At 56.0% G+C, this 27,388-nt stretch overlaps 2 protein-coding genes across 5 annotated transcripts in view; one reads left to right on the plus strand and one right to left on the minus strand.

Annotated features, from left to right (window-relative positions):
* Positions 1–27,388, plus strand: part of CTBP1 (C-terminal binding protein 1) — a 372,880-nt gene that overhangs the window by 214,795 nt on the left and 130,697 nt on the right. The window lies entirely within an intron of this gene.
* Positions 12,748–27,388, minus strand: part of UVSSA (UV stimulated scaffold protein A) — a 32,202-nt gene continuing 17,561 nt past the window's right edge. Inside the window, exons 5-11 of the mRNA XM_044913118.1 lie at positions 25,147–25,297; positions 18,918–19,056; positions 18,328–18,453; positions 17,532–17,715; positions 17,062–17,173; positions 14,421–14,595; positions 12,748–12,990 (exon numbers count right to left, since the gene is read on the minus strand). Of these exons, the coding sequence (XP_044769053.1) occupies positions 12,897–12,990; positions 14,421–14,595; positions 17,062–17,173; positions 17,532–17,715; positions 18,328–18,453; positions 18,918–19,056; positions 25,147–25,297 (981 nt within the window). The 3' untranslated portion in view covers positions 12,748–12,896. The remainder of the gene's footprint in view (positions 12,991–14,420; positions 14,596–17,061; positions 17,174–17,531; positions 17,716–18,327; positions 18,454–18,917; positions 19,057–25,146; positions 25,298–27,388) is intronic.

A 27,388-nucleotide genomic window follows, 5' to 3' on the forward strand; every position in this document is an offset into this window, starting at 1 on the left:
AGCAGCGGGGCCGGGCGCGGGGCCGGGCGCCGGGCTGCCCGGCGGCCTCAGCCCGCTCAGCCCGTCGCCGCCCATGGGCGCGCCGCTCGCCATGCACGGCCCCGCCGGGTACCCGGCGCACGGCCCCGGCGGCCTGGTGTGCGCCGCGCAGCTGCCCTTCCTGTCGAGCCCGGCCGTGCTGTCGCCCTTCGTGCTGGGCTCGCAGACCTACGGCGCGCCCGCCTTCTACGCGCCGCACCTCTGAGCGCGGCGCGGACTGGGACCCGAAGGCGCCCGCCGCCGGGGCTTTTGTAAGGCCTCCGTCGTGGACTCTGTATATAGCCGGTTGCTACAGAAGAGTTTTAAATTTATAAATGACTGTACGCGTCGGGGCCGGGCTCGGCCCGCTCGGAAGCACTTTGCTGAACTTTACTCAATCAATAAACCGCAGGAGGCTGCACCCGCGTGCCTCAGGCTCCCGCGCTGCCCTCGCCCGTCGGTGGGGACTTACTTCATCGCTGCCGAGGCGCCTCGGGCTGTTGGACCGGGCGCTGGGTTCAGGCCCCAATTTCCCCGGTGTCCCATGGCCGAACTCTGCAGTGCGGTGGCGCCTGGGCTCCCCACCTCCCCAACACACACGCACTTGGGGCTGAGTGTCTGCTGTCCAAGAGTCCCCGATCCCCGCGTCTCCCCTTCCCCCACCCCGGACCCCATGGCTTCAGGGACATCCCCCTTCCTCCTCTGTGTAGCCTTAGGGGGCTCTTAGGGGGGAGGAAGCCTGGCGGAGCAGAGTCGGGCACAGAGTCGGGGCTGGGAGCAGCACTGTCCCCTGGGCAGCTACCCCTGTCATCCGCACCCGGAGCACCAGGCCGGGGCAGGGGCGGCTTGCGTTGGGCACATGTGCCCCCAGGCCTGGCAGGGATGAGCTCTTGTCGATTCCCAGAGGAGGGAAGCTGGGGCTCCCCAGGCTCCAACGGCTGGCCCAAGGGCGCGGGAGCTGGACTGCAAGCCCGGCCCGCACGAGTCCAGCGCTCCAGCCCAGCACAGCCACCTCTTCTCCAAAGACTCGCGGGTCCCGCTCTGGGCGCGGTCTCCACACGGGTTCCTGGAGCCCTGGGAACGCGGGGAAGGGAGAGGTGGCGGCACTGAGCCTGTGGCTGCCCGACACGAGAGCCAAGGCTGCGGGGACACAGGCCCGGGGGCGCGGTGAGGAGGGGTCCCCACAGCAGCACCGCCTGGACTTGGGAAGAGCTCAGAGGGGTAGCAGGATGCCGGGCGCTGTGGGGCCCGTGCTCCCGCCCAACCCTGTGGCTGGTCCGCACCGAGCCCTGCGACGCAGAAGGAGCCGGCTGCGCTTGGGAACGCGTCTTCTCTAGGTGTGCATCCCCTCCGTGTGCGAGGAGCCGGCTGAGATCTCAGACCTTGTCCCCGCGCTAGGTAGCCCGCCAGCATCCACTTCGGGGAGGGTTGAGGCTGGGTTGGGGAGCGAGAGGGCCTGCGAGGGTGGGTGGCTGCACCTGCCTGGGCAGGAGTGGGGAGAGCGACCCCTCTTGCCTTCTCCATCACCAGTGGGTAAAGGGCCGCTGAGGGGCAGCCCCCAGCCCATCGGGCAGCTGGGGTGGGGCTGGGGGTAAAGGTAGCTGGGACCACCCTGCCCACTGCTACCGCTGGCCTCCTGCAGGCTGCTCTGCTTCAAAACATCCGGTCCCCCCCTCCCCCGCTCTCCATCCTCACAGCACTGGCACCAGGAAATTTTCTGCTAAGTAACCCTGCTGATGTTGTCAGCCCCACGAGCGGGGCTCTCCCCCTGGCAGAGCTCAAGTCTGCTGAATCTAACAGGGGAAGGTGCAGGGGTGGGGACACCCCTGGTCCCACCACTGAGGCCTGGGCATCCAGGCTACAGGCAGCTGACAGAGGAGACCCAGAGCTCCAGAAAGTTCCAGAGGGCTCTTGGCCTAAAATCAAATCACCCACATTATTGTGCACTTAGCCCAACTGGGCTCGAAGTGCTGCCAAGCAAGAAGCTACAGCCTCCACCTCCTGGGAGCGGGGACGGCAGCCCCAAAGGTGCTGGGGTCTCCCCAAGCCCACCTTGCTTGAGCTCAGCGGGGCCTGCTGCATCACAGCCCTCAGAGGGAAAGGATGAGGTAGACCAGGTACAGCCACCCTGGGAGTCTGCCCAGTGCCTGCGTGGTGCTCAGGCCCCCGCGAGCCGGCACTCCCAGCCTGAGCTGGAGGCAGAGGTGAGTGGTGGCTTTCCTGGCCCCTTATCACTGTCCCCCACCACGGGGGCCCCACGAAGGGCTGTCTCCGGTCCGGGATCTGAGTGCACTCTGGGACGGTCCCTCCTCAAGCTCCTGGGACCAGTCCTGGCTGCAGTCTGCATCCACCGGCATCCCAGAACACACCCAGGTCGTCTCTGTCTCCTGTCGAGCAAGGCACAGGCCCTGCGGGTGTGAGCCCGGACACATACGGGCCTACCTGAAGGCCTCGCGTCTCCTGCCCAGGGACTGCTGAGCCCAGACAGAGGCAGAGCTCGCTCCCTGTGAGGCCACTCCCCACACCACTCCTCTCTTCCCTCTATGCCCACCCACAGCTGCCTTGCTATTAGGATTGGCTTTGGCTGCATGAAAGAGAAAATCCAAATGAACACAAGTAGAAAGGAGATTATTCATTTTCTCTTGTGTGAGGGAAATCTGGTTCCTGGCAGCCCCAGGCAGCTATGACACCTACACAGAGTCCTTGGAAACCCTCCTCCATCCCACTGTCTGCTACAGCATCGCTGGGCTGGGACCCCATCCTCAGGGACCCAGATGAAGGGCGACGCTCCGGCCATCACATCCCCATTCCAGGCAGCGGACGGGAAGGAAGGGAGAAGAGGGGGAACACCCCTTCTCCTTTTAAGGCGCTTTCCCAGAAGCCCAGGTAACACAGCTGCTCACAACTCATTGGCCAGAGCTTGGTCACATGGCCACTCCTAGCCAAGGGAGGCTGGGAAATGCAGTTTTTAAAGCTGGTGGCGACTTACTCCTCGTAAAGAGGGGAGAATGGGTATGGGGGCTGCTAGCGGACCTGCCACCCTCACAGCTTTGCCCGCCTTCCTGCCTACCTGCCCCGCTCAAGTCTCATCAGCTTTGCTCCGCCCCTCCTCTCCGGCAGCTGGGCCTCCCTCGAGAGGGCACTCACCCTGCCGGCAGCCGGCCGCCCCGCCCCATCGTGTCCACCTCCCTCTCTCCACAGCCGCCCACCGCCCCTCCCACTGCCGGCTCAGGCCACCTGCCCGCGGCGCCCTCCCTCCTCACCCACCCTTCCCCGCTGGGCCGTGTCCACACCCTCCTTCCGCCCCACCCTGGGGAGCGTCCAGCCGCCCCCTTCCAAGCCAGAGTTACCCAAGGAGCTGTCTACACTCGCTGTCTACACCCGCTGTCTACACCGGCCTCTTCACCAGCTTCTCCACTTGAGCCCGCGAGGCCCCCGCCCCGCTGCCTGGCCAGTTCTGCTGCTGCTCCTTCGCTCCGCCGTCCCCGCTGGACCCCGGGCTCCGCGGACCCCTCGCGCCCCACCTGCAGTCCCGCAGGGGCGAGGATGGGCCCAGCTCCGCCACCGTCGGGGAACGCGGCCCCCAGCCCCACCTCACTCCCCCTCCCCAGGACCCCCTGTGGTCCCCCCCCCCCCCCCCCCCCCCCCCCCCCCCCGGCCGTCGTGCCCTGGTCCACGTGGTGCCCTCCCCACACAGCTGCAGAGGGCCCTTCTGTGGCCGCCTCTTCAGCCCCGTGGCCCTCCCCACGACCAGTCACTGCCTGTGCCCTCCCGCTCCTCCTACCTTACCTGCAGAGTCGCTTGTGACCACTCGCCCCCTGCTCCCAGCAAGCCAGCCTCGTCGTCACATCCCCCATCCCCAAGTGGCATCCAGGGCCCCATGTGGAGTCCCCAGATCTCTGCCCTGGGCCACTTGAGGTTCACATGTCTCTCTGAAGTGTCACTCAGCTCAGAGGGACCTTCCTAGGCTACTCGAGGGATCTGGTGAGGCTTCCTGGAGGGGGTGGTATTTCCATGGGGAGGGTAAGGGGGCATACAGCCTGGGACAGCCTGGGGCACCCAGGGGCAGCAGGTGGTAACAGCTGGGGGGGAAGGGGGGGTCAAGCAGGTCATTCTCAGGGACGTAGGGACTGTCACACACAGGTCCATGAGGAAGGGGGTTCTCTTCCATTCCGGGGCCCCATCCCCCACAGGCAGGTGACAACTCCAGGAAGCCACATCCCACTCCATCCCAGACAGCCCTGTGTAATGGCCCTTTCAGAGTAGCCGGCTGAGGGCTGATCTATTCACCCTCTTGCCTGGGCATAGGGGCTGCTGGTAGCTGGATGCCTATCCCCAGCATAAAAGACTGCATTTTCTGCTTCCTGGGCAGCTGGACACTGCCATGTGACTGGACAAAGCAGCAGGGCACCTGAAAAGGCTCTTCACAGGAAATGGAGGTATACCCCCTCCCATCCTTCCATCCCCATACCCTGTGATGGCTGGAGCCCCAGCAACCAACTTGGGCCAAGAGGTAACCTTGGGGATGGAGGCCCTATGCACTGATGCCAGGAAGAGAACAGCCCCAACAGCACTGTGGGTGTCTTCTCACCAGCTTGGGGCACCCACCTTAGAGCTTTTCATGCAAAAGCACACATAAATCCTGTGTTGGAGTTAGCTAATTCTGTGACACCCTGTTTCTGTAACAGTCCATCCAACTCCAGTCCTGAGTCACAACTCTGGAATGATGCTCCCCGGGCCCTGCCAATCCTCCCTCCTGCCGTCTGCTCTGGATGGGGACAGCAGGGCCCTCCATCCCATGCTCCACCAGCAGCCCCTATGGCCCTGAGTTAAGTTTCACAAAACACCCCCCTCCCCCGCACCTCTTGTTGTCTAACTGCCTCAAAGTGAAAGGAAAGCGGTCTCTGACGTAAAAACATAGCACAAAGCTACGGTAATCACAATGGTGTGGTAACACGCACATAGGCAAGTTGATGGGGCAGAAGAGAAAGTTCATAAGCAGAACCACTGTCCATGGGTATCGACATAAGAGAAGGTGGTGCTCCACATCCGCTAAAGAAATACTAATTTGTCAAGAAATGGATGACAGCTGGGCAGCTATTTGAAATAGAAAACTGGATTTCCTGGGTCATGTTTTATATTAAAATAAGTGATAAATAGATTAGTGAGATTTAAATGTGGAAATGAAACCCATAAAAGTACCAGAGGAAACACAGGAAGAATTTAATATAGTCTTTGGGGAAGGGGCACAGAGACTCAGATACATGAACATCCACACGGCAAAACATTAGCAAAGTCAGCAGACAGGAAATATTTGCAACCTGTCACACAGAGCTAGTTTTCTTAATGAATAAAGAGCTCCTACACTTAAATAAGCCAATAAACCAACAGGAAAATGAACAAAGGCTATGGATGTACAACTCACAGAACAGGAGCAACAATGAGCACCTTACCATACGAAAAAATGCTCAACAGCTCACTCGTAAGAGACAGGTCGATTATAACCCCGAGATGCCAGTGTTCCCCAGGGCTTGGCAAAGATCAAGATGCTCGCCACCACACAGAGGGAGGGAGGGTTCCGGAAGTCAGTGTTCTTGCAGGTTGCTTCTGGGAAAGCAAGCTGGAATCCCCGGGACTCCGGCCCACAGACACACATGGCTGTGCGTGAAGACGCATCCGTACAAGCGTATCCTCGGCAGGACCACTAGGAACAGTAAAGGGCTAGGAAGGGCCTTCCTGCCCAGCAATCGGGACTGCTCAAAATGCCACAGAACCCGGGGGAAACTGACAAAATTAACTTTTTCAAAACTCTGGAAATTAACCAAAGACCCGTAACAATCCAAGGAGGGTTTACCCTAGAAAAATGGCTCAATCTTGGTGGAAAGGGCAAACCTGGTGGCATTTTCAGTTACTGTTCTCATTCCCTCTCTCCAGCTCTGCAGTGGCCTTTATACCCAGCAACCTTGGGGCCACAGTAGCCTGGAGATCAACAGCCTGGCAGCCACTGGGAGGGGAAGACTGGGTCCCAAAGTCCCTCCTCCCTCAGAGACTTGTCACTACTGGAATCGTCAGGCTGCTACCCAGAAAAAACCATTCGCCAGGCTTGTCTTTTTTTCTGCCCTGACAACCGGCTCAGTGCGGGTCTGTCGAGAACAATCAGGGATACTGTTGGACAACGAGCGGTCTGCAATGGCAACTTCCGCTTGGCCAAAGAAGAGGCTGGTGAAAAATCTCAAAGACCTGAAGAGTCCGTAGCTCTCACCTCTGGCTGAACTCGAGGCCCGGAACAAGCAGGAAGTGTGAGCTAAGGCAGAGGGGGCAACTACCTGGCTGAGGGTTCAAGGTGTGCCCAACACACACACGGCTTTCGGCCAAAACCCACAAGACTTCTTGGATCAAAGCATTTAAGGAAGTCTCTGTCCAATCATGAGCTGATCACTAAGCTGACCAAACAGAGACTTCGGTGGCCAAGCATGACAAAGAATATACATTTTTACATAGTTCAGAAAAGACACTAAACAAATAGCAACAACAAATTGTGGGGAGGGGGGGATCTGATTTCCAGAGTTGCCACCTTATATCATCTAAAATGTCTGATGTCAACAAAAAAATTATGACACACAAGGAAACAGGTAAGTATGGCCCATACATAAGGAGAAGAGTAGTCAGTGGAAACTGTCCCTGAATAAGCCCAATGCTGAACTTATTAGACAAATACTATAAACCAGTTCTTATAAACATGTTCAAAGAAGCAAAGGAAGCCACGTCTAAAGAATTAAAATATGAGATAATGTTTCACCAAATAGAGAACATTGGTAAAAAGAAAGAAATTATAGATGAGAACCAAATAGAAAATTCTGGACTTGGAAAGTACAAGTGAAATGAGATATTCATTAGAACAACTAAATATTAGATTTTAGTTGGCAAAAGAAAGAATCTGTGACCCTGAAGATAGATCAATAGGTCCATTCTGAGGAACAGAAAAAAGAAAGAAAAAAAAGAACAGGGCCTCAGGGACCAAAGAGACACCACCGACCACAGAAATACACATAATGGGAGTCCAATGACAGGAGAGAGAGAGAGAAGGAGGCAGAAAGAACCTTTGAAGACATAATGGACCCAAACCTCCCAAATTTGATGAACGACAACCTCTACATCCAAGAAGCTCAACAAATTCTAAGGAGGACACACACAAAGAGATCCGTAACTAGACATATAATTAAAACTATTAAAAGTCAAAGACAAAGAGCGTTTTAAAAGCAGCAAGGAAAAAACCCAACTTATTGTATACAAAGCATTTTCCAAAATCCCAACTTAACACTGGCTTCTCATCAGAAACCGTGGACACCAGAAGGCAGTGGGATGATACATTCAAAGGGTTAGAAGACAAAGACTATTAACAACATATTGAAATCTAGCAAAGCTATTCTTCAAAAGTGAAGACGTTAGGACATTCCAGATAAACAAGAATGGGGACAATTCACTGCTAGCAGACCTATCCCTCAAGAAACACTGCAAGGAGCCCTTCAGACCAAAGTGAAAGACATTAGTCGAATCCACAAGAAGAGACAGACGGTGCAGGTAAAGGCAACCACAGAGCCAAAGAGCAGACAGAATAAATGTATTTTTGTTCGTAAATCTTTTCTTTTCCTATCTGACTTTAAAGAGCTGCATAAAGCAATAATCACAAAACTGTGTTGATGGGCTCACAGTCTATAAAGTTGTAATTTGTATGACAAAAATCACACAAAGGCACTAGGAGAGAACATACCTCTATTAGAGCAGAGCTTTTGTACACTCCTGAAACTAAGCTGGTATGAAGCCAAACTAGACTGTACTTACTTGTTCACTGGAATCTGCAGTACAACCACTAAAGAATTCCCCCCAAAACAAAAATTCAGTGAAAGACACAGGGGAATTCAGCGAACATCCGTCTAACACACACACACACACACACACACGGCAATGGGGAAAAGAGGAAAAAGACATGTAGAAAAACTGAAAAATGACAGACATAAATCTTCCCTTATCAGTAAGTACATTAAAGGTAAATGGACTAAATATCGCACTTAGAGGCAGAGATCAGCAGAGCAGATTAAAAGCCACAATCAGCTGCATGCTGTCTTCAAGGAGCATGTTAGCATCAGACACAACGAAACTACACGGGTGGAAGAAGACGTACCACACAAACAACAGCCACAAGGCATATGGATATCATACAAAAGAGACTTTAAGACAAAAGCTGTTACTAGACACAGAGAAGACCCCATTACAAAAGGGTCACTCCATCAGGAAAAGTAACAGTACGGAGAACAACCGGGTGGAAGGTCAATGGGGAAAGAGAAGACATGTGACACTATGAACCACCTTGACTTAACACGAATCTACAGAACACTCAACAACAGAACAGTTCTCAAGTGTACACGGGACATTGTCCAGGATACACATTTAAAATAAGTCTTAAATTTCAAAGGACTGAAATCATATACAATGTATTCTTTGGCCACATGGAATGAAATTAGAAATCAAATAACAAAAGAAAATTTGGGAAATTAACAAGTATGTGGAAATTAAACCAACTCCTGAATAATCAATGGGTAAAAGAAATTCAAGAGAAATGAGAAAATACTTGGGAGATAAAGATGAAACACAACATTCCAAAACTTACACAATGAAGCTAAAGCAGTGCTTAGATGAAAACTTAAGAGTTGTAAACACCTACCTGAAAAAGAAGCTAGACCTCAAATCAGTAAGCTAATCTTCTATCTTAAGAAACTAGAAAGAGAGAAAACTAAACCCAAAGCAACCCAAAGTAAATAATAAAGATCAGAGCGGAAATTAACAAAACAAAAAATGAAAAAAAAAAAAAACGAGAGAAAAATCAACAAAACCAGAAGTTGGGTTTTGAATAAATCAATAAAATTGATAAGCCTTTAGTTAGACTGGCCAAGCCAATTTTAAAAAGTGAGAAAACACTCAGATTTCTAAAATCCTGGAATGAAAGAAGAGGCATTGCCAGCAACCTTAAAGAAATAAAAAGAATTACAAAGAATACTATAAACAACTGTATGTCAACAAATTACAACCAAAAACCTATATGAAACAGACATTCCTAAAAATACAGAAACTACTAAGACTGATTCAAGGAAGAACAGGAAATCTAAACAGATCTACAATAAATAAAGATAATAAATTAATTTTTTAAAAAGATTTTGTTTATTCATTTGTCAGGGAAAGAGAGGGAGAGAGAGCACCAGCAGAAGGAGTGGGAGAGGGAGAGGGAGAAGAATTCCCACTGAGCAGGGAGTATTTGGGACTCGATCCCAGAACCCTGGGATCATGATCTGATCCAAAGGCAGACGCTTAACCGACTGAGCCACCCAGGCACCCAAGATAATAAATTAAAAAACAACAAAAAACAAACAAAAAAAAGACTTCTCACAAGGAAAAGCCCAGGACCAAATGACTTCATTGGTGAATTCCACCAAATGTTTAAAGGATTAACACAAATCCTTCATAAATTCTTCCAAAAAACAGACAAGGAAGGAACATTTCCCAACTCAATCTATGAGGCCAGTACTACTCTGATACCAAAGCCAGACAAGGATATCATAAGAAGAAAAGTGTATGGTAATATCTCTTATGAGCAGACACAAAATTCCTTAACAAAATACTAGCAAACCAGGTCACTGGAATCGCATAATATTAGCAAACCAAGTGCAATAACATAAAAAGAATTATATATCAGACCAAGTGGGATTTATCCCATGAATGCAAGGGTGGTTCAGCATATGAAAAACAATTCATGTAGTATACCACAGCAACAGAATAAAGAACAAAAACCACACGACCATTTTAATAGATATAAAAAGACATCTGACAGAATTCAACATCAAGACAAAAACACTCAACAAACTAGAATTAGAAGGGAACTTTCTCAGCCTGGCAAAATGCATCTACAAAAACCCACAGCCAACACCATTCTCAATGGTGAAAGACTGAAAGCTTTCTCCCCCAAACCAGGAACAAGATGAAGATGTCTGCTCTCACCACTGCTATTCGACATTGTACCGGAGGTTCCTAATTTGCCAAGGCAATTAGGCAAAAGAAAGAAAGGCATCCAAATTGTAAAGGAAGCATTCTATTTGCAGATGACATCATTGTGCATAGAGAAAATCCCAAGGAATCTACACACACACACACACACAATTAGAACTAACCGAGCTCAGCACAGTTTCAGGCTACAAGACCAACATACAAAAATCAGTTGTATTTCTATACATTAACAATGAACAATCCAAAAATGAAATTCAGAAAACAATTATATTTACAATAGCATCAAAAAGAATAAAATATTTAAGAATAAATTTAACAAAATAAGTGCATAACTTGTACACTGAAAACAACAAAAAACTGTTGAAATAAGCTAAAGAACAGCCAAATAATAAGAATATTCCAAGTTCATGAATCATAAAACTTAACATGAAGATGACAATACTTTCCAAAGTGATCCCCAGATTCAACAAAATCTCTATCAAAATCTCAGCTGCCCTTTTTTGGTAGAAATTAACAAGCCGATCCTAAAATTCATTTGGAAATGCAAGGGACCCAGAATAGCCAAGATAATCTTGAAAAAGAACAAAGTTGGAGGACTTACTTTCAGGGTTCAAAACTTAACCACAAAGCAAGATTAACCAAGACACTGCAGCACTGGCATAAGGATATATACAGGTCAGTGGAAAGGAACGGAGAATCCAGAAATAAACTCTTCCATTTATGGCCAATGGATGATCAGCAAAGGTGTCAAGATAATTCGGTGGGGGAAAGAACAATCTTTTCAACACATGGTGCTGGGACAACTGGAATCCACACACAAAAGAATGAAGTTGGATCCCTACCTCACACCATATACAAAAATTAACTCAAAATGGATCAAAGACCTAAATGTAAGAGCTAAAACTATAAAACTCTTAGAAGAAAATGTAGGAGTAAATCATAATCTTGGATCAGGCTAGGTGTTCAGGACACCAGAAGCACATGAAACAAAAGAAAAAACAGATACTGGATGTCATTAAAATTAACAACTTAGTGCTTCAAAGGGCACATCGAGAAAGTGAAAAGAGAATGGGAGAAAATATTTGCAAACAATATAAGGGTCTAGAATATATAAAGAACTTTTTTTTTTAAGGTTTTATTTATTTGAGAGAGAGAAAGAGAGAGAGTGCACAAGCAGGGGGAGCAGCAGAGGGAGAGGGAGAAGCAGGCTCCCCGCTGAGCAAGGAGCCCAATGCGGGGCTTGATCCCAGGACGCCGGGACCATGACCTGAGCCAAAGGCAGATATTTAACCAACTGAGCCACCCAGATGCCCCTAGAATATATAAAGAATTCTAACTCAAACAATGCAATTGAAAATGGGCAAAGGATCTGAATAGATATTTCTCCAAAAAAATACACAAATGGCCAATAAACACATGAAAAGATAGTATCAGTAGTCATTAGGAAAATACAAATTAAAATGCAAATCAAGATACCACCTCAGGGGCACCTGGGTGGCTCAGCTGGTTAAGCGTCTGCCTTCGGCTCAGGTCATGGTCCCAGGGTCCTGGGGTCAAACCCCGCATCGGGCTCCCTGCTCCGCGGGAAGCCTGCTTCTCCCTCTGCCTCTGCCCCTCCCCTCTCTCATGTTCTCCCTCTCAAATAAATAACATCTTAAAAAAAAATAAAAGATACCATTTCATACCAAGATGGCTAAGATGAAACACAGATAACGTATTGGCAAAAACACAGAGAAACTGGAACCCTCACGCACTGTGAAGGTAAGTCAAATGGTGCAGCTGCTGGGGAACAGTCTGGCGGTTCATCAACAAGTTAAACACAGAGTTGCCAAGTGAGCTAGCGATTCCACTTCTAGGTGTAAACCTAAAAGAAATGAAAATCCATGTCCACACAAGACTTGCACACACGTTCACAGAACCATCACTCATCACAGCCAGTGTGAGAACAACCCAGATGCCAGTGATAAACAGATAAACAGCGTGCTGTGCCCACACTGTGGTGTCATCAGTGGGCAGTAAAAGGGCACAGGGCTCTGACGCATTCCACAACATGGAAGAACCCAGGAGACACTGTGCTAAGTGGACGAACCAGACACGAAAGGCCACGTGTTGCTAGGATGCCGTCCATCCAGAAAGGGCCAGGGGCTGGAGGAAGGAGTAGGGGAGTGACCGCTAACAGGGACAGGCTTTCTTCTGGGGTGATGGAAAGTTCTGGAAACAGGTGGTCCAGGTTGTACAACATACCTCATGCCACACTAAGTGGTACACTTTGAAAGGGTGAATTCTAGGGTGTGGAAGTATAAAGCTATTTTTGAAAAACAAAAAAGTAGAGAAGTAGTTGTTGACATTCTAATGCAGAACCATCACCAAAACGCTCTGTGAGCTGGAAATGCAAGGTGCGACGCTGAACGGTTCACTTCCCAGCTTGTCTTAAAAACAGTGTTTACATAAAAGTATGAGGGTTCCTAGAGTCCCCCCCGAGTCCCTCCTACTGCCCAGGGAAAAGGCTGGGAAGTGGGGCGTGGGGTGACATGGGGACAGGCTTTGCCAGATGCCCCACTGAGCCACGCTGCCCACGTCACCTCCAGGCTCTCGGGCGGGCCAGACCCATAACCCGGATGGCTGTGGCTCCCCAGGGCAGGGGGAGTCCATACCTCTGGGGAACTGTGACTAGAATACACACTCTTTCCTCACACGAAACACACATAACAACAGTGGCTGTGCTTACAGCCCAGTCCTGTGTCTGCGCTCCGATCCTGGTCCCCTGGCCGAGGGAGAAGAGCAGACGACCAGAGGGGACCACACACACCCAGTCTGGCCCTCTAAGTCAGTGCATAGTTAAACTGGTTTGCAAACTTCTCGTGCTTCTTCCGGTCCATCTGATTCATGGCTGTGACCACCCTCTGCACAGCGGCTCTGTGGGGAAAGCAAAGCAAGACACGATCAGGGAAGCCCGGCCAGGTCTCTGGGCTCCGACCGTGGTCTGGCTGGGATCAGGTCCTGGTCCCCGGCGGCTGCCACACGCAGACCACTGACTCCCTGCAGATGGGCGACACAGCTCAGAAATAAAAGCAACTGTGACACTAACCCTGTGGGTTCCCTGAGCCCTGAAGGCAGCTCCCAGGATCCCTAATCTCGCTAGCACCAGGCTGCACCCAGAATGAAGGCAGAGCCTGCCCAGCAGGCTGGTGGGGAGCAGCTTCAGGGCAGATGCAACAAGGCAGCGTCAGATGCAGACCCTGCCCAGCTTGCCCAGGCACGTGCATAGCGCCCCAGGACAGAGCCACGGGGCAGCACTGCAGTCCTGCAGCAAAAACACACAGACGGGCTATCAAGTGCGTCTCGCTGCCTGGCCTGGGTGCTGTGCCGCCGAGGGCCTGGACTCAGCAGGACTCCGTACCCAGCAGGAAGCCTCCGAGGCCGCCAAGCAGGGATGCCCCGCTGCCCCCAAGTGCCTGTGTGACCGCCGGGTGCAACCCCGGGGCTCGGTCACCTGTGGCCCTCCAACAGGACAAGCTCACGGGGGCTCCGTGCGGGCACTGAGGAAGCCGCCCTCCTGTGCGACCCCACTCAGGCCAAGCACATGGTGACACTGGCCAGGAGGACAGGAAAAGCCTCCTTCACCCGCCACACGGAGCTGAACGCCTTCCAGGTGTCTGCTTGAGAAGCCTGGCCCACGAGGACGGCCTGATGGCACCCACAACCTGAGCATAAATTCAACCAGGGAGGCCATGGCCTCACGGGGCTTCCTATACAAGCACCCCAAATGCCTTTGTCTGGCCAGTCCCAGTGGCAGGCAGGCAGTGAGAGTGCTGGCTGGCAGCCTTCCTGCCCTGGCCCTGCTGAATTCCCAACCGCCAGGCACATCCAGCTGGGCTGTGGAGATGCCCCGTCCCTTACCCACCTCCCCCGCAGCACTGGCCACACTCTGCTGGAGCGGAGACCTGTGTGGTGCCTCCCACCCCACCAGCCTTGGAAGGTACTCCCCTGCTGGCTGTTACCAGGTGGACACCGCTGGGCACTGACTACGAGAGCCCTTCTGGGTCAGCTGGGCAAGGGAGGGCCATGGAGCTGGCTGGTCAGTGAAGCCCCTCCTCTAGAGAAGCTGCTCATCCATCCCTTTGGGGTGACCAGCTCCAGGCTCTGCTCCTGAATGGCCCACCCATGGCCCTGCTGGCTAGGAGCGCCCGTCCCGCCCGGGGGGCCTGGTGGTCACAGGGAGAAATGTGTAGTAGAGAGGAGCTAGGGGCCCCAGGCCTTGACAGTCTCTTGGAGCTCAGTCAGCCCGCCTCCTGCATCCCCAAATCCAGGGGGGTGGGAGCAGGCATGCCGCAAAGAGCTCTTACTTAGCAAACACCTTCTTGGCGATGCGTGCGCGGGCAGTGTCGGCCTGCTGCTTCAGGTCGGTGAGGCCAGGGTGCTTCCTCCGCTTGCCCTTGCCTCTCCCGCTGGACCTAGACGAGCCAAGGTCCACTCCCGTGGCAGCCTCCACATCTCTCATAAACTCGGGGTCCTGCCAACCTGCAAAAAGACCCCGAGATTTGAAGACACTTCTGTCACCGACCAGAGAGCCTCTCACTCGAGCCCTGACCCCTCCTTGCCTCAAGGGTCGGCTCAGCTTGCCCACTGCCGGCTAGCGACAAAGGGGGCAGACGGCAAGGCAGAGCTCCCCACCCCTGTCCCAGGACCCACAGGCCTCATCTGGTGCATCCACTGACCCCCCGGGGCAGGAAGGCAGCTGAGACGGGTGCCCACGGCAGGCTACTTCCCTGCCTCCAGCTGGACTGGGCCCCAGCAGGCCCTCAATTACGGTGGCCAGACCCATCTGCTGACTGGTGTTTGTGTGCACCAGGGGTGGCCAGGGCCAAAGGGTCAGGACAGGTCAAGCTTTTTTACTGGTCCAAAGAGGACTTGGCAACAGGCTTCAGCAACGAGGGGGTCAGTTCACCTGGACAGCTCTGCTCTTCTTGCCACATGTGGTCTGCCACGGCCCAGGCCAGGCAAGGCGGCAGGAGACGGCGCGCCAGGTCCCACAGAGCCCGGCCTCGCCAGTGCGCTCATCCGCCGGGGCTCAGGGAAGCTTCCACTGTCTAACGCCCAGGGTGCCCAAGGCCCTGCTACTGCCCCGGCTGCTCCTTCCCATCCTGGCCCCAGGGGGAGCTGCTCGGCCTCTGAAAGGTGGGGGTGGGCTCCGTGAGCCAGGGCGCCGTCCAGCCTGGCCGCCTCCAGAAGGCCATCCCGGTCAGGGATGCGACAGCACAGCCCCCCTCATGTGCCCAGACTTGCGGACACCAAGCCTGGCTCACAGAAGGGTGCCAGGCGCCCCCCACTCCGATGGCGCCCCCCACGCCCGTGGGAAACCCACGGAATGTGCGCCCCAGACAGACAGATGGCTAGGCCTCCCCAAGTTGATTTTTTGAGGTGAAGGAGTACAGGGCTGCACAATTCAGATCCAGGAACGATTAATCTGAGATTAAGGAAAACTGTCTAAACAGTTTATCTCCTGTAATAAGAAGGCGCCACAGTTTAGGAGCCCAGTGAATGGAGCAATTGTTTAAACACCACGGAAAAATACTGGCGCCCGGTAGAGATGGAATGAGCATCTCAGTAAAATGAAGGAGCAATTTAAAAGCCTTTGAAGAAAATCAATAGATGCCGGGGCCGCGCGGCCTTCCTGTGCGCTGGCGGGCCCTGGAGCTCGGCGTGCATTGTCACCAAGGTTAGCACCAGGGAAAAGAAAATTGCCCCGCGTGCAAGGGAGGCGGGGATCAATAGTGTAGTTAGTAAAGAGATGCTATTTCACATCTGACTGGCCAGCGCTGGCCCGCGGCCACAGCCCGGTACCTGTTGTTAACAAGTCACCGAGGGCTGGAGAACCAGATACTCTTCAGGGCTGACACAAAAAATACGCACTTAATTTGCTTCTGAGTGTGAGCCACCAGGGAAGGCCTTGCCCCGCGGATTAGCAGGTCAGGGGCCCCTCCTTGCCACCGTCCATGGCCCAGGGGGCTCAGACACAGTGTCAGCCTGAAATCTCCCATCTGTCAAAGGGAAAAACCCCACTAATGACGACAAACACGGCCTGGCTGGGACCCTCATGTGCAGGCCAGTGCTGCCCCCACGCACACGTCTGCCTTCCCTTCATCGGGGCTCTGGGTCGGCGATGTGGCTTTCTTGGGACAGCGAGAGCCCCAGGCAGCCAGGACCTCCAGACCCTAGCCCAGGCTTGACAAACCACAGAGACACTGAGACAGATCAGGGATCTGGTGGGTGCCCCCCCGTTCTGAGCGTGCCCGCATGCTGCCCAGACAGTGACGGCCCCTTCTGGGGGACACCCCGTGGCCCTGCTGTTCAGGGATCCTTGGGAGTCACGTGGTGGCCAGCATGTGGCACGTGCCCAACACGAGGCGCCGACACACATACTGTGTTGAGACAAGCTCCCCAAGTTGTCCTGCGAACGATGCTTACATGGCTCAAGGCCTGAAGCTAGCCTGCGAGCTAGAACCCTGGACCAGCCTCTGGAGACCTGGCTCCCGAGCCTTGGGGCTCAGGGCCTGCCTGGCACCTCCTCGCGTCCGCCCGGACACGCACACAGCCCGCATGCACACGTGCCCGGAACCTGCTGGGCTGCAGAGCAGAGGATGTGGGCCAGGCAACGGGGCAAGTGTCCACCTGGTGCGAACGTGCTGCTCTCCTCTCTGGAGAACGGGCTTCAGCCAATAACTTTTCTTACCTCCATTCCCCCATTTCCTTAAAAACGTGACTCAGAACCCAGAACCCGAACCACCAAACAACATGCTGGTGGTTTCTGGCCATGATTCCGTGTCCCCCAGTGGCAGCGACATGAACACATGGCTCAACTAGAAGCCCGTGTCCCCTGTGGCACCGCTGTGAGTTACGACCATGCTGGAGGCGGCAGGTGGCTGCCAGGGTCCCAGGCCGTCCCCCCACACAGTGCCCACCGTTTGCTCCAGCCCCCAGACCTACCTGCACGCCCTGCCTGTCTCCGCAGCTGCTGCCTCTGTTCCCAGGCCCTATCCTCCGGGTGGAGGGGCCGGCCCGCCTCGTCTCTGGGGATGATCTTCCCATGGAAAGGGCACTGTGACAAAGAGGAGAGCCGTTCTGGCAGCAGGGAGGCTGGGGCCTCCATCGGCCTGGCCAAAGCCACCTCCCTTCACACTGGCCGCCCGGCACTCAGCGCATCTCGGGCTCAGGAGGTGCTGTGGAGAGCAGGGACGCGGGAACCAGTGCAGAGCCCCCCGGGTCCTGGATGTCAGACTCCCGACGCCGGCACGAGGCCCGCCAGCCACGGACAAGCCCTCCCTGGGAAGGGGGGCCAGCTGAAGGCCACGGCGGGCTTCGCACCAGCCGGCTGGAGCCCAGCACTCCATCTGGCCGCCCTGTCCTGGCCCAGCGGAGCCCTGCGGCATCCATCCCGGCCCTGGCCGCCGCCTCACCTTCAGTCGGTCCTGGCGCTCGCAGAGCCGGCCGTCGGGCCTCGGGGCGCGGCACTGGTGCCGCACGGGCTCGAACTTCCCCGCGAAGGTGATGCAGCGGTTCCACGACATCTCTGGGACGCTGGCGCTGTCCACTTCCGCATCCACCTCGCTGGGCTTCCAGAAGCGGTGCTCAGAGTCACGCCTGCAACAGCCGCCCCAGGGATGCTGTCGACAGTGTGGCTCCAGGCCAGGCAGCCCGAGGACAGCAGGTCACATAGACTCCTGGACCCCACCGCAGGCGCCACAAGCCAAACCTCGAGTCGTCCCGTCCACAGCCTCCATGGCTGCCCACAGCCTGGCAGGACAGGCAGCGCTAGGGGGCGGGGGCTCGCCTGGGGGATGCACCTGTGCCCCCTTCTCGTCTGCGGCCCCACAGAGAGCGTCGCAAGCACTGCGAGGGGACAGCTCCCCAGAAAGTCCTTGCAGACCCCAGGCCTGGCCTGTGTGGAGGTCTGAGTCTGCACCGGAGGGGCGAGGACGGATCAGGAAGGGCCTCGGCCCAGGCAGCCACCCTTCACACCTCACGATGCCAGGCTGTGTAGGAAGACGGTGCAGGACGTCTCCCCAGGGAGCCACAGGAAGGTTCAGAAAAAGTCCAGGCCCCCCCCGCCCCCCCCGGCCACAGTTCTATGGTCCCAGTAGAGCCTGCGTGTGGTGATCGCCCCCGCAGGGACCGTAAGGCAGAGCCAGGCCCTGGGCCCGGTGGTGTGCTCGCTGGCCAGGGAAAGGCGGGACCAGACACACCCACACTCACTTGAGGATCCTCCCTGTCATCGGCTGCTCCTGGCCCCAGTAACACAGGTCCACCCCAAAGGGCACGACAGGCGCCCGGGCCCACTCCGCTGCCAGCTTCCCAGCCTCGTCCGGTCCCACAGGTGCCCTGGCGAGGCCACAAACAGGACATCCTGACTGTGCACGCAAGAGCCGGCCACAGCCACCTGCCTCCCCCCTCGTCGTCCTCCCTCCCCGAGCAGACACAGAGCCCCTGGGTCAACACACTGGAGCAGTGACCTCTGCCACCTTGGGCCCGGGCTCCAGGGCAGCCTCTGGGACCCGTGAGAAGCCCAACACCAAGCCCCAGCGGTCTGCAGGGAGCCGGTCTCGGACCTCTGGTCTTTATCCTGGGCCTGGGGATGCCCTGACATCCGCCCCCGTGCCCTGGCTGACATGCCAGCTCTCTGAGGGCCCCCCATCCCGTGCAAGCCCTGCTCTAGGCACAGATAGTGGCAGGTGCTCTCCCGGCCCGGGGCGCACCCAGGGCTGCCCCCGCACAGCCAGAGGGGACTCGGCAGCTTGAGGAGGCAGGTCAACGCCCTGGGCAGAGGCAGGGCATCTGGAAGTCACCTGGGGCTCGGGGAGGGGGGCAAGCGTCCATGCAGCTGATGCAGCTGGGCAGCAGCAGAGGTGGGGTCACGTGCCTCCTCATCCCTCCTCGCCATCTTCCTCGCCTGCAAGCCCAGTGCAGCTGGGTCTTTCTCCAGCCCTGGAACACAGATGTGCTGTTGTTCCCAGCCACCGTTCCCACGAGCCCAGACCAACCCGCGGGGGCATCATGCTCCATCCCATGGGGACAGCACAGCAGTGATGCACCCACTAGCCCACTGCCAGGCTCCACGCGGCACCTGCCCGGCCGCCAGCCAGACGAGCCCGCCACGCTGGCGTCTCCCAACACCACAGACGAGGCCACCAGGCCGCTGACCTCTGCAGGCCAGTGTCCATCCCCAAGTCCTCAGAACAGGGTGAAAGCAGATTCTTCAACACTATCAGGGCCCTCCCTGACCCCTGCTGGCCCCTCTGTGGGGCGCACAGCCCCCCTGCCCCGTGCAAGCCAGGGTCCCAGGGCGACACAGGGTGTGGATGATGTCACCAGAGGCACGGCACCCCGTGGGAATCGCCCCCTCCCCACACTCGCTGTGGGGGCCAAGGGCCTGCACTGAGCACTCTCCCCGCTGAGGGCCTGCAGGCTGAGCGCACTCACACCTTGAGAACTGTGACCTGCCAGGAAGGAAGGAAACAGGCTGAGCGGTGTGTCCCAGACAGAGGACGAGACGTCAAGCAGGTCAAGCGTGCTGCACGCTCCCCAAGGGCCTAGGGGCCCGGAGCTTGGGAAGAGGAGGGGAGAGTGGAGACCCCCCGCACAGAACGCGGTAACGACTCGCCAGGCAGGCGGAGGTGCACGTGAGTGGCGGGCACCCCGGGCAGCAGGCAGGGGATGAAGTCAGGGGCAGCTTTCACAGCTCAGGTGGGGAGACCAGACGCACGGCACACATGTGTCAGCATCCTCGTTACTGGACCCCAGAAGCGCAGAAAATATAACTGGAGTTTGGAAACAGCTGAAGAAATAAGACACCCAATTTTCCTGGAATTTGGGAAAGACCAAAAGGGCCTGCTGAGTGCCAAGAAAGAGACGGAGAAAACACGGCTAGTACAGTTACAAGGAAATTTAAGGACACTGAAAATGAAGAGAAAGATCCAAAAAGCTTCCAAAGAAAAAAGGCAGATGAAAGACCTTGAAAGACAAGCATCCTACCAATACCAGCATTTTTAACAGTGACGGTGAAGGTGAAGTCTCCGGAGGTCGTCCTGAGAAGATTGAAGGAAAAGACGTTCACACTCAGAACTTTCTATCTAGCTCACTAGCATCTCGCGGTGCCCGTGATGGACGGTCTCACGCACACGAGACCCCTTCTGGAGCCGCCGGAAGGCCTGTTTTGAAAACACTCCCCAAGGGCGCCTGGGTGGCTCAGTTGGTTAAGCGACTGCCTTCAGCTCAGGTCATGATCCTGGAGTCCCTGGATCGAGTCCCTCATCGGGCTCCCTGCTCAGCAGGGAATCTGCTTCTCCCTCTGACCCTCCCCCCTCTCATGCTCTCTCTATCTCATTCTCTCTCAAATGAATAAATAAAATCTTAAAAAAAAAAAAAGAAAAGAAAACACTCCCCGAGAAAGTAATCGATCTGTCAGGAAGGAAAGCGAGTTTGGGGCAAGGCATGCGAGTGTAAGTGCGAAGTGATGGCCGTGCCTCCCGGCGCACACCCAGCACCAGAGCGAGCACGGCGCGGGGCTGAGGAGGGCCGCGGGGGCGGGTGGTGCAGACATCCTTACACTGTGACCGGAACCGTGCACAGGAAACATGGGGATGAAGCTTTCAAAAACGCAGGATAACCCTCAGAAAAATCAATGATCTTACAATTGTATTAATATTTAATGAATATTTTAAAAACAGAAGAAGCATTAACCTACCAAACAAAAGGTGGGAAAAAGGAAAAAACAAGTGGGTGGGCAGTAAAGTGCCGGGGACATTGAACCACTAAAAACAATTCATTAAATGGATTAAAATCAGCTAAAAGGCAGATTAGTCCTAAAACTTTTAGCAACTTGTGGTCCACACAAGACCCACTTAAAGCAAACAGTCAACAAAACAATGAAGCTGAGGACGGCCACGTGGACTTACCCTGCAAGTGGGACAGAGAAAGCGGGGACGGCAGTGTCGCCAGGACGACCGGGGTTCAAGCTCAGAACGGACATTCGAGGAGAGACGCGGCGCACATGGTAAGCAGCTCAAGGGCTTGCCGTGGCCGGCTCTGCAAACCCTCATAGAACAGATCAAAAAGGTCAAATCCACAGCCGCAAGGGACAGTATCCGCAAAGCCTTCCAGAACACACGCACACCTGACGGGACCACCAGGCAGGAGGACCGAGGGACCTCAGCGTCCCCAGACCACGGTCCCTGGTCACGGAGCGGTCAGAAGGAGCCAAGCAAAGGGCAATGGAGACCCAGATGTCGAGAGTGACACACACACCCTTCCTGAGCATGCAGACTCGCGGGGTCGAGGGTCCTGCTAAACACCCAGCACTCTCCAACACCGAAGCACGAATACTGGATTGAGAGAGAAAATTGGGAAGGACATGGCAGCACCGAGGACTGGACACCAGGGAAGGCTTCCCGGCCATTCGGGACTCGAGGAAGAGTCTCACTGGGCCGGTGCCGATGGGAGGGGCCGCGTCTGCTTCGGGCGTGGGCTCCCTGCAGCAGGGGCAGCCCGACTCGACCTGGAGACCGCCAGCACAGTCCTTCGTGGGCGTCAGCGGATGGGCCGCTTTCGGCGCATGGTTTTCCCGGCACGTGGCTGCACACAGCTGGTTTCGCGTAGGCTCCAGAAGCCCACGGGCCCTTCGCAGGAAACACCTGCCGGCGCCTACTCCAGACGCCCGGCAAGCCTGCCCGCTGCCCTTTCTCAGGTTCCCGCGGCTGGGAGTGGAAGACGGAGCCGCTCGGGCGTGACGGGTCCCCCAGTGTGGGGACGAAAGACCAGGCTCCATCGTCACCATGACACCCTAGCCCCAGCTCTCAAAACCCCCCAACACCCCTACCCTGGATGCTGACAAGAGCCTGTCGCGCGGTCAGTCAGCCCCACGAGTGTGCGCGCGCACCACACGCACGCGGCCTGGTGCGGGGGGCGGCGGTGGGGGAGGCTGATAAGTGGGCATTGTGGCATTTAGATGGATACAATCACAGCCTAAGGATCAATATGAGAATTCCTCGGAGTTACAAGAATGAAATATATTTTTCATTGATTTGTTGTTTTAAACCATTAAAAAGATGGGTAAGCGTGTTAAAGCAGAGTAAATACTCAGGGCGCTAAAAAAACACTACCATTTTCACATTGTTGTAGAAAATCAATCTCGCTGACATACACTTTCAGAGTAAAACCCCAAAAAGCAGACGGCATGCCTCAGGCCCGGGAGTGAGCGTTCTCCGGCAGAGCTGGAGGCCAGCTGCGCCCAGCCATCAGAGGGGCGTGGGCCTCCCCCGAACAGGAGCCTAGCTCAAATTTACTCCCACATTTGCTTTTCGAAAGAATCCTACAAATGCCCAAATCCCCTTTTTTGTTTAAATTGACCAAGTGGCACCCATTTGCCTGGAGCACTAAGGCAGACAGGGTGGGAGCGATGAAATCGATAGCGGGAAATGGAGAGGCTGCAGCTTCCGCGTGGAGTTAGGCCGCCGAGCTTGACATTATTGATTTTACCTAGTTCAGCTGGCCTTGTAATTAAAATGTAAATTTGAGAAAGAGATTATGTCCTGACAGAAATGGTAGGATTAAGGGGAAGATAAAAAGCCCCTCGGTGAAAATTCAGAGAAAGAAATGAGAAAGAAAAGCACCAGCTTCCGCAGCTGTGTGGATTTAGACGAATCTACTGCAGGTTCACCTGCATTTAACTGAAAAAACAGCGGCGGAATATAAACTACGTTATGAACTGACTCGCCGGTCACATTTCCAGGGCCCTGGGGCCACCAGGGCTCACAGTGGGATTTAGGCTGGTGGCTGTCTCGGGCACGCAGTCGACCCGCGGGACCCCCTGCAGCCCACCTGTCTGCAAACACAGATCCACGTCGGCCACCAGCATGACCTTCCAGGGCAGACAGGATGCTGAGAGCCTTCCAGAGAAACGGGGTGAGCCGGTGGCAGCGAGACCACCAGGGTCTCTGCCTCCCTCCCTGGGCTCCCGAGTCGCCCTCCGGGGGCCAGGCCAGGGGCACCAGGGACTCGGGCCCTGCCGGCCTCAGGAGCACAGGGGCACAGAGGAGGACGCATCCCGCCTGCCGGACCAACACCACAGAGCTCAGCGGAGGCGACATGCGCACTGCCAGGCTTGCAGATGTCGGCATCAGGAGTTTCTCCATGGGGAAGCCGCTCTGCTCCGGCGGGGCTGGGCTCCAGCTGGCAACACCTGGAGGCAGGGTCACCCACTGTGGCGCCATGGCCGGGCTGAGTCCACGCGCGTGTCCTGTGAGCACGGCGGGCCCACACAGCCTGTCGCCCAGTCCCCTCTGCCACTCCTGCCTAGCACCTTGCCAGTGGGAGTGGTGGCAGCCCCACCGTCCCTGCTGAGGGCCACGGCCTGCATGGCAGAGCGGACGAGGCGCAGACGAAGCGCTAGCGGACCGCAGCTGTGCTCACCGCGGTCATCAGAACTGGCGACCAAGCCCGGCCCCAGGCCAGAGACAAGCTCTCCCTCCTGCGGAAAGGGCTCAATGCCCTCCAAGCAGCACGTGCTGAGGGCCAGGGCAAGTGTCCGCAGCTGGAAAGCCTCGGAGAGACGACTAGCTAGGGTCAGCGTGGGGCTCCCAGGCCCCAGAGGCAGGGCCCAGCGCCTCAAAGCCGGACCTCTGCTGGGCGCGCTGCCGGCCGCAGGAGGCTCTCAGTCACGGGCTGCCCGTCACCAGACTCCTCTGCTGCAGAAACTTGGAGAAGTGACAACACTGAACGGGCTGTTCCCTGGCAGTCCTGCCCCACTGCCCACTGTCCCAGCCTGGGGCACGGGCAGCCGCGGGAGTGTCCGGGCTTCTGCTGGGCTCCGGCCTGGGCACGGGAGGGCGGTCACTGCTCCCGACAGATGCCTTAGGCAGTCCCCAGGTACTTCGTGGGTGCAGGTGGGGCCTCTGGCCACAGGGAGCCCCTGCTCTGGGGCGAACAGCAGCATAAACCGGGGATGGCAGGCCATTTCAGGTGCAGAAGAACACGGAAGAACAAAGGGCAGGAGGATTGCCTATCGGTCAGAGGAAGACCCAAAAGCTAAGAAGTGAAGGCCCGCATGGCTGGAGCAGAGGGCGAGGCAGGCACACAGGCCCTGGCCGGCTGGGAGCAGGGGTGGGTCGCCGCTGCTCCCACATCCAGGCTGGTGCCCGGGGAGAGGAACTGGGGCTGCGCAAGCGGCAGCCGTCAGGTCTGGAAGTGCCACTTTGGCACGATGCCCCTACTGGGCCACAGCGCCACTCCTGAGCTCCAGTCATCTACACTCTGGTTAACAAACTCACATTTCACCTTACAGACTCAGAGAGAAATCAACTGGTCTGTTTTTCCACAAAAGCCACGGGTCTTGTTTTTATTTGCCACCTCTGTGTGTGCTGGGTAGATCCTGCGGGCCCACACCCCTTCTTGCTAGATGGCCACCGTGCTGGGGTGCAGACACGGGAAAGAAGGAAACCCCAGACAGCAAAGACCAGTCGGAGCTGGGGCTGCACTTCCCAGGAACAGCCCTCCTCCGCCACGAGCTATGGAGGTGTCCTGGGCCAGCAGCGGAGTCCATGACTCCACAGGATGGCAAGTGGGGATGCCCCAGCCACGGGGCCCGGGGACTAAGGAGCCCAGAGCACGGTCACCAGTCTCCTGCCACCTCGGGAGTCACCCACAGCACTGTCCCCGGGGCACAGGAGCTGTGCGCGCTCTCTGCTCTGGGGTGCCCGCCCCACTCCTAGACTCGCTCCCCAGTGCTGAGACTTGTGTGTCCCCAGCAGGGCTGCCCCTCGTGTGGCGCCAGCCTGGCTGTGCCCACTGATTGGGTCTGGAGCCTGCGCACCAGGGACAGCGGGAGCCCACTGTGGGGAGGCCTTGGGGAGGAGCCCGACCCGAGAGTACCTGGGGAACAGAAGGAGAGTTGCAAGATTTTCAGTGACAGATCTGCAGTGTCAGCAGGCAGGGTGCCCACCCTGGCTGGCTCCCCTGCTCAGTGGGCCCCAGACCCCAGATGTGAGGTCATGCCCTGAGGGTCAGCATCTTTAGCAGGACCCCACCCAGCCCCTCCCAGCCCCCCGCACTCACCATACTCCGGCCGCAGGTGGTCGGGGATGCAGGCCTCATACCCCTCCTTCTCTGGGACCTCGACAAAGTCCCCATCATCCTCGTCCTCATCCTCATCCCTGTCCCCTGGGGCTGCCACCTGTGGAAACACCCCCAGACCTACGTATGAGCACAGCACAGAGGCCCGGAGGTTCCCGGTCCTGCCGCAGCACTGGAGATGGAAGATCATCTCTGGGCCTGGCCCCGCTCCTGAGCTCACGCCAGATCCGCAGCTCCCCGTCCAAACCACATACAAACCTGCCCCACCACCTGGTGCCCTTTGAAATGCATGGGAGAGGCGCAGGAGTAGGTGTGTTTCCAGAGCCTCAGGCGACCAACTTCACCCAGTGAGAGGCAGGGCCGCCCCTCCCTCCAGACCAAAGCACCGCCCACCCTTCTCGGGGGCAGCTCTGGGGATGCTGGTGTGACTACGGCACTTCCGGAACATTCTGTCCTTAAGAATGACTTGTTAAGGGCGCCTGGGTGGCTCAGTTGGTTGGGCAACTGCCTTCGGCTCGGGTCATGATCCTGGAGTCCCGGGATCGAGTCCCGCGTCGGGCTCCCTGCTCGGCGGGGAGTCTGCTTCTCCCTCTGGCCCTCCTCCCTCTCATGCTGTCTCTCATTCTCTCTCGCTAATAAATAAAATCTTAAAAAAAATATATATATAGGAGCTAACTGTAGCCCCCCAGATTCTTATGTTGAAGTTCTAACCCCCAGTGTCTCCGAACAGAACTGTATTTGGAGACAGGGCCTTTAAGGAGGTGATGAAAGGGGCGCCTGGGTGGCTCAGACGGTTAAGCGACTGCCTTCGGCTCCGGTCATGATCCTGGAGTCCCGGGATCGAGTCCCGCATCGGGCTCCCTGCTCGGCGGGGAGTCTGCTTCTCCCTCTGGCCCTCCCCCTTCTCGTGCTCTCTCCATCTCATTCTCTCTCTCAAATAAATAAATAAAATCTTTAAAAAAAAAAAAGAATGACTTGTTAAAAAGCCACCGAAAAAACAGTTTCCTTTGGATGAGACCCCTTTCCCCACCCAGGTCAGTGTAGTGAGGGCCCCAGAGCCACCAGAGGAGCTGGGGGGCCACCTCCACCATAGCCTGCCCAGAGGGCCTGAAGAACTGCACGGGGCCGGCTTCCTTTCTACGAGACCCGGACCCTCTGCCCCCACCCGCTGGCTGGGCAGCACCCGGCCTCTCCACGGAGGTCCACCATGGAACAGGAGTCGGGCTTCTGCAGCTGGCCCCACATTCTCAGTGACCCCCCACAGCCCTAGGACTGGACTTGAGGAGAGCAGCCCCCCCCCGGATGGGTCCTTCCCAAGAGGGTCACAGCAGGGAGGAACCAGGAGCGCCCGCCCCACTGCCAACCGGCCCTGGAGTACTCAGGAGCCAGCTCAGCCAGACCAGGGCGCAGACCTTTACCACAGTCTCAATCCCACGGAAGGGAACAGCCAGGATGGAGGCCCCGTCAGATAAATGCCAACTACTGGGGCAAACTCTGGAGAACCTCGTGACACATGCCTTCACTTCCGAAATCTTTCTCCACAGCACACCTCAGGGCCACCGTCGAGGCGGAGGACGGGGAGCCTGGGTGACAATGGGGGCAGGAGGACCCCCAGGCTCAGCTGAGTCACAGATGCCGGCAGCCCCCCGCAGCTGCCCGTCGCTGCAGAGCTGGGCCTGGTGGCGGCCACCGTGACCCGGGGCATCAGCAACCACATCTGCAGTTACCTGCGGCCCAGGGATGCCCGCGGGGGAGCCACCGCTGGCCCCCAAGAGGCACAATCAGATGCAAATGCACTTTGTTTGGGTACACCCCACTGCGGTGCATCTGGGAAGCGCGGGAGACATTAATCATCGGAAACTGTAATTTTTTGTTATCAGTCTAACACTGATCAAAAGGGAAGCCTGTCTCCACCACTGACCTGTGAAACGTCCCAATTATACTCTTTGGAAATGACAGGGGCACTTAACTCCCGAGCTGGGCAAATGACGGCGATCAATCACATTTGAATAACAATGAGCCACGGACCTGAAAATTATTTTTGTATAGAATCTACCCAGGAATTTATGAAAGGTGGAAAGCAGCCCAAGGTTTTAGGGCATTACGGTTCTCAGCTAGTGCGTATCAAACACTAAACAGAATTTATGTGTTTTAATTTTCTAAAAGGTAGATGTGGACTGGGTGCTACAAT

This window comes from Neomonachus schauinslandi, chromosome 2 (genome assembly GCF_002201575.2).
Source record: "Neomonachus schauinslandi chromosome 2, ASM220157v2, whole genome shotgun sequence".
NCBI classification, from domain to species: domain Eukaryota; kingdom Metazoa; phylum Chordata; class Mammalia; order Carnivora; family Phocidae; genus Neomonachus; species Neomonachus schauinslandi.